Source organism: Neopelma chrysocephalum, unplaced genomic scaffold, assembly GCF_003984885.1.
Source record: "Neopelma chrysocephalum unplaced genomic scaffold, ASM398488v2 Primary Assembly neopelma1_75, whole genome shotgun sequence".
Lineage (NCBI taxonomy): Eukaryota > Metazoa > Chordata > Aves > Passeriformes > Pipridae > Neopelma > Neopelma chrysocephalum.
The window spans coordinates 14,195,273-14,204,989 of NW_020897736.1; the positions used below are offsets into that span (position 1 = coordinate 14,195,273).

Consider the following 9,717-nt stretch of genomic DNA (forward strand, 5'->3'; position numbering starts at 1 on the left):
ATTTTATTTCTTTATTTGTATTTTACTTATTGATTTCTATTTTATTTGTATTTTACTTATTGATTTCTATTATATTTCTTTATTTCTATTTTATTTTAGATCCCCAGTGTAATGGGAACACCCTGAGGACAGAGGGGGTCGAGTCCATCAGATCCAGCCCATACTACAAGGTTTTTCATCTTCTGCTCTCCCCTTTCCCAAGTAAATAATTCCATGACCTTGGATTGTTTAAAAATGAATTTCTGTGGGTGCTGAATGAGCAGCTTTGGCTCCAGTCAGGATTTGTGGGATGGATCCCAGGAGGAAAAGGTAAAACACACCCAGTGGAGAAGGAACACGGAGATCCCGGGAAATGGGGGAGCAGCAGGAAAGGGGGGATTGTCCCCCTGTGCCCCTCAGGGGAGACCCCCCTGCAGAGCTGCCTCCAGCCCTGGGAGCAACATCCAAAGGACGTGGAGCTGCTGGAGCAGATCCAAAGGAGGTCATGGAGATACTCCAAGGGCTGGAGACCCTCTGGAGCCAGGCTGGGAGAGCTGGGGGGGTTCACCTGGAAAAGAGAAGGATCCAGGGAGAGCTGAGAGCCCCTTCCAGGGCCTGAAGGGGCTCCAGGAGAGCTGGAGAGGGACTGGGGACAAGGGATGGAGGGACAGGACAAAGGAATGGCTTCCCACTGCCAGAGGGCAGGGTTAGGTGGGATATTGGGAAGGAATTCCTGGCTGTGAGGGGGGGCAGGCCCTGGCACAGGTTGCCCAGAGAAGCTGTGGCTGCCCCTGGATCCCTGGAAGTGTCCAAGGCCAGGTTGGCTGGGGCTTGGAGCAACCTGGGCTGGTGGAAGGTGTCCCTGCCCATCCAGGACCTGCTTAAGGTCCCTCCCAGCCCAAACCACTCCGGGATTCTCTGGGATCAGGTCAGAGCAGCACAGGCCCTGCTCCCTGGGCAGTGTGTCCATGGGGGAGCTGAGCCATCCCTGCCCTTCCTGTGCAGCCAGGGGGGAACATTTGATCCAAAGCTCATCCAACTTCCCAAGAAACAAGCAGGCAGGGAGAGGGAGGGAGTTTTCCAGCCAGGATCAGCTGCCTCAGCTCCAGCTCTGCCTCTGCACAACCCTCTCCTGCCTTCCCTGCCCGGCGCTCTGTGACAGCGGCGGCGGAGCAGGAATGTTTTACTACCTGGTTTCTGGTCCTGACATTCCCATGGCAACCTCCTCCCCCAGAGGAGTCCCAGTTTAGAGCTGCACAAGCAGGATCTGTTCAGGAAGGAATAAAGGTGGCAGTATGGAAAAGACACTTCCCCGTGTGTTCCTGACGGGCCGTGAATGGTGACGGAAGCGCCGCCGGATCCGAGGCCATGTGGGTTTGGCAGGACACAATTCCCAAGGGCAAGGGGCTCAGTGGGGCAAGGAATGTGAAATCAAGGACACTGCAGGAGGAACATCCAAGAGCTGGGATCAGCTGGAAGAGCCAGGATGCAGCAGGGACCTGGTGTGTGGCTGTAGGACAGGAGGGACAACGGGAATGAGGTGGGAGAGGGCTGGGAGCGACCAGTGCCTTGTCCCAGCTGTACATCCCAAATCTGCTCCATCCCTGCCTGTCCTCTTCAGGAACACCGTGTCCCTCTGCCAGGACCCCTTTGGTGCCCCCAGGAGCCACTTAGGGTGAACAGAAGGGGTTGGAGCTGGGAAAAGGCTCGTTGAACGCGGCAGCTCCGTGTGGATTTTCCTTTGGTTTCTCAAGATAACAAGATCCTGCGGTGATTTGGGACTGTTGGAGGGCTGCTGCTGGATCTGGTGTGAGCAGGGGGGATTTGAGGAATTGTGGAGGTCTGGAAAAGAGGATGGAGGGGGGACAGGGGGTGGGAAGGCAAGGAGGGAGCAGGAGGAGGGAGGTGAGGACAATCCAGGGAGGAGAGGGAAGGGGAGGGAGGGACGAGCGCCTGTGGAGAGCAAAGATTCCCGTCTCCCTGCTCTGGTTTTGCTGGCAAAAGGAAGCCCCAAACCCCAAAACCTTGCTGCCATCACCCTCCTTCCAGCCCAGCTCAGCAGAGGAGCAGCACCTCCCTGTCCCTGGGAGCTGAAGGACTCTGGGAATGGGTCAGTCTGGGAAACCGGGCTCTCCAGCCCCGGATTTCCCTAATTTTGAGAGCCCGGTTTCCCAGAGAGCAGCCCCTGCTCTGCTCAGCAGCACGAGGCTGGAGGGGCTGGAAGCACAGCAGGAGCACGGACAAGGTGGATTTGGAGGGATGCAGGGCTTGGAATGTCACCTCCCACAGGTGCAGCACCATGGGCACGGTGGAGGATTCCGAGTGGCTGCGCTGGGTGACGAAGCAGTTCGGGAGCATCGCTGGGAAGGACAAGGAAATCAGCCTGGAAGAGTTCAAAAGTGCCCTGCAAGTGAAGGAGGTGAGGGGTCCCCCAGGATGGGGGATGTTATACCCTATGCAGGGTGGTCACAAAACCTGCTCCAGGGAAAGGTGTCTCTGCCCATGGCAGGGGGTTGGAACAAGGTGCCAGAGGGCAGGGTTAGGTGGGATATTGGGAAGGAATTCTTCCCTGTGAAGTTGGTGAAGGACTGGAATGAAATTCCCGGAGAAGCTGTGGCTGCCCCTGGATCCCTGGAAGTGTCCAAGGCCAGGTTGGGGCAACCTGCTGTGGTGGAAGATGTCCTTGTCTGTGAGAGGGGGTGGAACAAGATGAGCTTTACGGTCCTTCCGAGCCAGGAATTCCACAATCCCATGACTTGGGATCATCCCAGCTCCTGTTGTGCTCCCACAGTCCTTCTTTGCCGAGAGGTTCTTCGCCCTGTTCGACGCCGACGGCAGCGGCACCATCAGCCTGGAGGAGCTGCTGAGGGCCCTGAGGCTGCTCGTGCACGGGGACCAGGAGGACAAGCTCAGCTTCCTCTTCCAGGTCTACGACGTGGACGGTGAGACGAGGGAAAACACACTGAGACGTGGTTTTCTGGGATAAAGTTGGGATTTGGAAGGTGGGAGGGCTCTGCTCTGAGCAGAGCCAAGGGCTGGCGGGGGGTCTGCACTGCTGGAGCTTCGTGTCTGTCTGGGATCATCATTCCATGGTGAGAACATCAAAAATCCATCTGAAAGCCAACAATTAAATTGGCCACATGTCGGGAATTCCCATGGAGTGCTTTCACCCTCAGCCAGGGAGAGGAGTGGGCTCTGCTCTGCTCAAACACCAACTCCCCATCCCGGTTTCATGGACCTGTAGGATCATTTTGGTTGGAAAAGTCCTTTGAGATCAAGCCCAACCTCCCCCAGCACTGCCAAGGCCACCACTAACCACATCCCCAAGTGCCACATCCACAGGGCTTTTAAACCCCTCCAGGGGGTGGGGATCCCACCCCTGCCCTGGGCAGGATGTTCTACTGCCTGACCACCCTTTCCACGAAGGAATTTTCCCCAGTGTCCAACGCGACCCCCCCCAGGCAGCGGCTCCATCGAGGCAGAGGAGCTGCAGTTGGTGCTGCGCTGGTGCCTCCGGGAGAGCTCCGTGTCCCTGCCCGAGGAGCGCCTGGGGGACCTCACCAGAGCCCTCCTGGAGGCGGCTGACAGGGACCACAGCGGCTCCATCACCTTCCCGGAGCTCCGGGAGCAGCTGGAGGCCTTCCCAGAGCTCATGGAGAACCTGACCATCAGGTGGGACCCTCCAGCTGGGAGACCCTCCCCGGGGAGCACCTTTTTCCTCCTGCCTGGAGGAAAACTGGGCGATTTCTGCTCCTGTCGAGGCTCTCGGGGGGGGCAAACTGGGCAGGGCTTGGCTGGCACTGGGAGCAACTTGGGAGCCTTGGGCTTTAATGCAAGGGTGGTGTTGGGATGGGGGTTTGGATGTTGGGATGGTGTTGAGATGGTGTTGGGATGTTGGAATGGGTTTGGATGTTGGGATGGGTGCTGGGATAATGCCAAGCCAGGTGCTGGTCTTGGATTCAGGGATGGGAGAGGGGATGGTGTTGGGATGGGTTTGGGATTGTGATGGGATGGGCATGGGACTTGGACACAGGGATGAGGGCAGGGATGATACCACACTGGGTCTGGGGCTTGGGTGCAGGGATGGTGCTGGGATGGATGCAGGGACGGTACCGGGATGGATGCAGGGACGGTGCCGGGATGGATGCAGGGACGGTGCCGGGATGGATGCAGGGATGGTGCCGGGATGGATGCAGGGATGGTGCCGGGATGGATGCAGGGATGGTGCCGGGATGGATACAGGGATGGTTTTGAGATGGATGTAGGGCTGATGCCACACCGGATGCTGGGCTGGGATGCAGAGATAGGTGCTGGGGTGGTGCAGGGGTGCCCCCACGCTGGTTCCAGCCCGGGCACACGCCCGCCCCAGCTCCCCCTTCCCGGGAAGGCAGCTCCCCTCCTGTTCTCCCAGTGCCGCCAGCTGGCTGAAGCCTCCGGAGCCCCCGGAGCGGCCCCGCCCGCGCTGCCTGTCCCGGGGCTACTGGCACAACCACCGGGGCCAGCTGGGCTGCCTGGGGGGCTTCGCCGCCCTCAACCTGCTGCTCTTCACCCTGGCGGCCCTGCGGCACCGCGGGCTCGGCCCCGCGCTCATGGTGGCCCGGGGCTGCGGGCAGGGGCTAAACCTCGACTGTGCCCTCCTGGCTGTGAGTGCGGGGCACGGGGAGGGGTGGAGGACTGTGGGGGACCCGGGAGGGATGGGGGACTGTGGGGGACCCGGGAGGGATGGAGGGATTGTGGGAGTCCAGGTGGGATGTTGTCCCCAACATTTCCAGTTGCCCCCCAGCATCTCCATCTGCCCCTGGTATCTCCCAGTGCCTCCAGCCCCTCCCTTTGCCCCCTGGCATCTCCTACTACCCCCAAAATCTCCCGTTGTCCCCTGGTATCTCCCATTGCTCCCCAATATTTCCCGTTGCCTCCACCACCTCCAACTGCCCCTGGCATCTCCAATTACCCCAAATATCTCCCGTTACCCCCTGGCATCTCCAATTACCCCAAATATCTCCCATTGCCCCCAACAGCTCTAATTGCCTCCAGCACCTCCAATCATCCCCAAAATCTTCCGTTGCCCCCTGGCATCTCCAGTTACACCCAACATCTCTCATTGCCCCCAACAACTCCACTTGCCCCTGGCATCTCCCATTTCTCCCCAGCACCTCTCGTTGTCCCCCTGCTATTTCTCATTGCCCCCCAGCACCTCCTGCTGCCGCTGCCACCTCCAAATGCCCCCCACATCTCTCATCACCCCCTGGCACCTCCCGTCGCCCCCTGCTATTCCTGACTGCCTCCCACCATCTCCCATCGCCCCCACCGCCTCCAAGTGCCCCTGGCATGCCCAGTTTTCCCCTGGCACCTCCCGTTGCCCCCCTCCCCGGTATCTCCACGCGCCCCCAACACCCCTCCCTTTGTCCCCCCGTCCCGGAGGTGCCGATGCTGCGGCGGTGCCTGACCTGGCTCCGCTCCACGGCCGCGGCCGAGGCGCTGCCCCTGGACCAGCCCGTGCAGTGCCACCAGCTCGTGGGGTACGTGGTGCTGGCCCTGGGGGCCGCTCACAGCGGGGCTCACATCGCCCACCTCGGTGAGTGCCGGGGCTGTGGCGGGGGGAACTCGGCCAAGGCGGGGAATCGGGGTAGAGGGCGCGGGGAGAGGGTGCTCCTGTCCCGGGGGGATGGAGGTATCCCGGGGATACGTGTCCTGGGGGATGCCCGTATCCCAGAGGGATGCTCATATCCCAGAGGGATGCCTGTATCCCAGAGGGATGCAGATATCCCGGGGAAGGGAGCTGATGTTCGGGGGGGATGCTTGTGTCCTGGAGGGGTGTGGGTATCCCAGGGAGGGGATGCTCGTGTCCTGGGGGGAATGCTCGTGTCCCGGGGGCTGCACATGTCCCAAGAGGGGGATGCAAGCCCTAGAGAGGGGGTGCCCATGCCTAGGGGGGCTGCGAGGGTACAAGCAGGGCGCGGGCAGGGTGTGGGCAGGGCACAGGCAGGGTGTGGGCAGGAGCAGCAGCCGCGGGCGCGGCGGTGCCGCACAGTCTGTGATCCCCCTCTAGTGGTTCCCAGCCCGGCAGCCAAAGGGCTCCCCAGCGCTGCTCCCGGGTGGCGTCTGGCACCCATAGCCCCGCACCCCAAAGCCCTACACCCCCCAGGACCCCATAGCCCTGCACCCCAAAACCCTACACCCCCCCAGCATCCCATAGCCCCTGCACCCCAAAACCCTGCACCCCACAGCCTTGCAACCCCCCCCAGTCCTACACCCCTGCACCCCTCAGCCCTGCACCCCCAGCACCCTCCAGCCCCGCACTGCCCTTCACCCCAAAGCCCTGCACCCCCATCCCGTCACCGCCCAGCCCCCCCAGCCCGCGGTGGGTGCCAGGGCTGCCCATACCCCTCAAGGGAGCAGCTCTGCTCCCCCCGCCCACCCTCTCGCACGATCCCCCCCCGGCACGGGATGCCCCGGTGCCCCCGGGACACGACACCGAGCCCGGGAAGGGGGTCAGGAGAGGGGGAACGGGGCGTTCCCACGGTGTCCGGGTGAAACCAGCGTCCCTTTGTGTGTGCCCCCAGCCCGGCTGGCACAGCGGGACGGGGGCCCTGCCCTGCTCGAGTCGCTGCTGCGGGCACGGCCCGAAGGGGGCGGCGTGGGGGGCACAGCCCCCCAGACCGGGCTGGCGCTGCTGGCGCTGCTGCTCGCCATGGGCACCTTCTCCAGCCCCTGCGTCCGGCGCCGAGGCCACTTCGAGGTGGGAAAGAGGAAAATGCCGGTGGGTGGGGTGGAGGCACCAAGGGGAGGGTCCCGTGGGTGGGTGGGTGCCCATCCAGGGGCTGCCCCGTAGGGAGGGGGAGCTGGGCTGGTGCAGTGCCCCCGACACCCCCTGGACGCTCCCCACATTCGCAGGTTTGGGGTTTCTGGGCTTTTCTCCCCTAATGGGACAAGAGGGAATGTGGGACAATAGGGAATGGCTTCACACTGGCAGAGGGCAGGGTTGGGTGGGATACTGGGAAGGAATTCTCGGCAGTGAGGGTGGGGAGCCCCTGGCACAGGTTGCCCAGAGAAGCTGTGGCTGTCCCTGGATCCCTGGGAGTGTCCAAGGCCAGGTTGGAGCAACCTGGGCTAGTGGAAGGTGTCCCTGCCCAACCAGGACCTGGATAATGTTTAAGCTCCCTTCCCACATAGAACATTCCATGATCCATTTGCCTTTTCCCCCCGGGACGCCCTGGTACAGCCTCACCACCAGGCACCGTTTGGCTCCACCACGTTCCCCGTGCCCCCCTTCCCTGCCCACAGGTTTTCTACTGGACCCACCTCTCCTACATCTCCGTCTGGACCCTCCTCATCTTCCATGGTCCCCATTTCTGGAAGTGGTTCGTGGTTCCTGGCTCCCTGTTTGTGCTGGAGAAGGTTCTGGGCTGGGCCTGGCGCCGGGCGGGGGGGCTGCACATCGTGGAGGTCAATCTGCTCCCCTCCAAGGTGTGCACCCAGAACCCCAGAGCTCCTCTGGGGAGAGCAGGAATAACTGAGTAAACCAAAAGTTTCTGTGGAAAACTGGGGGTTTGGGTGCTTTAGGTTTGCAGGGAGAGGTGAAAGCAATTTCTTCATTTTCCAACTGTTGTTTATTTAACTGAGAGTTTTTGCCCATTTTTCAAGTTCAAAAATACCCAAAGTCGTGGAACAACTGGAGCCAAAATGAAAACTGCCCAGACTCTTAGTTTTGCCAAAAAACCTGTTTGAGTCTAGCCCGAACGGGGACTGTTGTTCAACACAAAATGGGCAGAGAACAGGGGAATAAACCCCCTTTTAGGTCCAACCTGGGAGCCCGTCTTGTGTCAGCCGCTGCTTGAACCAGGAGACACAGCCTGGGGGTTCAGCTGCAGAAGGGGAGACCAGGCAGTGTCCTCTGGATGCTCCAGCTTTCCTGCTCCCCTCCTCCTCCAGGTGACTCACCTGGTGATCCAGAGACCTCCGTCCTTCCACTTCAAACCCGGGGACTACGTGTACCTGAACGTGCCGGCCATCGCCTCCTATGAGTGGCACCCCTTCTCCATCAGCAGCGCCCCTGAGCAGCCAGGTGGGAGGAGCCTTCCCAATTTCCCATCCCTGGGATGATTTGCATCATTAGAATGATGTTTTGCATCCCTTGGCTGATGTTTTGCATCACCAGGGCGATGTTTTGCCAGTTTGGATTAACCTGGTCCCGTGGGAGGTGTCCCTGCCCGTGGCAGCGGGTGGCGCTGGATGGGCTTTAAGGTCCCTTCCAACCCAAAGCATTCCAAGATTTTGAGCACCCTCTTCTCTGTTTGATCCCACAGAGACTCTCTGGCTGCACATCAGGTCTCTGGGCCAGTGGACCAACAGGCTGTACGAGTACTTCCAGCAGCTGCAATCGCCCAGCCCGGAGCCAAAACCGCCCGGGAGGAGCCGGAGCTGGGCACAGGTGGGTGGGACTGGGATCAGCTCTGGGCAAACCCAGCAAAGCAGCACAGACAGGTGGATGTGGAGTGGATCCCTTGGCTCCTGGGTTATCCCTCGGGATGCACATTCCCTGCATTTTGTGTCCCACCGCCCTGCTGACCCTGCTGGAGGGACACACCCCCCGGGAGCATCCCAGTAGTGATTCCTGCCCTTTGTTTTCCAGGAAGGCTCGGTGGCCTCTGGCAGGGATGGATCCATCCGGCTGACAGCGTTCAGAGCCACTGACCCAGGACAGGACCCGGAGAGGGGGGTGAGCACCGAGCCCGGCCTGGGGCAGGGAGGGGGCTCTGCCCCATTCACAGCCAGGAGTGACCTGGAGAAACCAGCCCAGAGCTTCTTTAAGGGATTCTTCAAATGGAACCCCTCAGGTGTGCCCAGGGCCCTGCCAGGACACTGAGAGCCACCATTGGTGGCTTTATCAGGATATTGATCCCTCCAGGCTGGAGGAGCAGCCACAGAGAGGGTTAGATTGGATACGGGATATCAGGAAGGAATTCCTGGCTGGGAGGGTGGGGAGCTCCTGGCACAGGTTGCCCAGAAAAGCTGTGGCTGCTCCATCCCTGGAAGTGTTCAAGGCCAGGTTGGAGCAACCTGGGCTAGTGGAAGGTGTCCCTGCCCATGGCAGGGGGTGGAATGAGATGGACTTTAATGTCCTTTCCAGCCCAAAGCATTCCATGATTCCATGATAACAGATCTGCTCCTGTCTGTCCCTGGATGAGCAGAGGTGCCTCATGGCTGCTCCTGCTGCCTAAGCCAGCACAGTCACTGCAAACCCCTCATTCCCCCCCAGCTCATGTGGGAATTGGGATAATTCCCTTTTTAATCAAGATCAAACCCATCCGATCCAGACAACTGGTGACAGATCCCTGGGGGTGGATGTTCTGGGACATCCCCCAGGAGCACAGGCTTGGCCCTGGCTCTGACTGAGGGATGGGGCTGGAAGTGTGTGTGCAGCTGGATAACCCAAGTGGGAAATCCCCCTGATCCCGGGAACAGGCAGGGTCAGGAGGGGCTGGACAGGGAGGGGATGTCCCTGCTCGCTGTAGGGAGGGGCTGGCACTGCTCTCTGCACCTCACAGGGCTCCACCGGGCCGGGGGAGACCCGGCGGCTCTGCAGCGTCAAGGTGAGGGGCTGGGACCTTCCCTGGGCTCAGCATTCCTGGGGGGACCCACCTGTGGGCCTGACCACCCCATCCATGCTCCTGACCGCCCCATCCCTGTTCCTGACCGCCCCATCCCTGTGCCTGACCGCCCCATCCCTGTGCCTGA

At 61.0% G+C, this 9,717-nt stretch overlaps 1 protein-coding gene across 1 annotated transcript in view; it reads left to right on the forward strand.

Moving 5' to 3' along the window:
* The first annotated feature begins 1,259 nt into the window (after positions 1-1,259).
* The window catches only part of NOX5 (NADPH oxidase 5), a 9,148-nt gene continuing 690 nt past the window's right edge, over positions 1,260-9,717 (forward strand). Inside the window, exons 1-12 of the mRNA XM_027688529.1 lie at positions 1,260-1,349; positions 2,269-2,398; positions 2,771-2,921; positions 3,441-3,651; positions 4,391-4,622; positions 5,401-5,554; positions 6,543-6,718; positions 7,264-7,446; positions 7,912-8,044; positions 8,286-8,410; positions 8,612-8,698; positions 9,528-9,572. Of these exons, the coding sequence (XP_027544330.1) occupies positions 1,348-1,349; positions 2,269-2,398; positions 2,771-2,921; positions 3,441-3,651; positions 4,391-4,622; positions 5,401-5,554; positions 6,543-6,718; positions 7,264-7,446; positions 7,912-8,044; positions 8,286-8,410; positions 8,612-8,698; positions 9,528-9,572 (1,629 nt within the window). The 5' untranslated portion in view covers positions 1,260-1,347. The remainder of the gene's footprint in view (positions 1,350-2,268; positions 2,399-2,770; positions 2,922-3,440; positions 3,652-4,390; positions 4,623-5,400; positions 5,555-6,542; positions 6,719-7,263; positions 7,447-7,911; positions 8,045-8,285; positions 8,411-8,611; positions 8,699-9,527; positions 9,573-9,717) is intronic.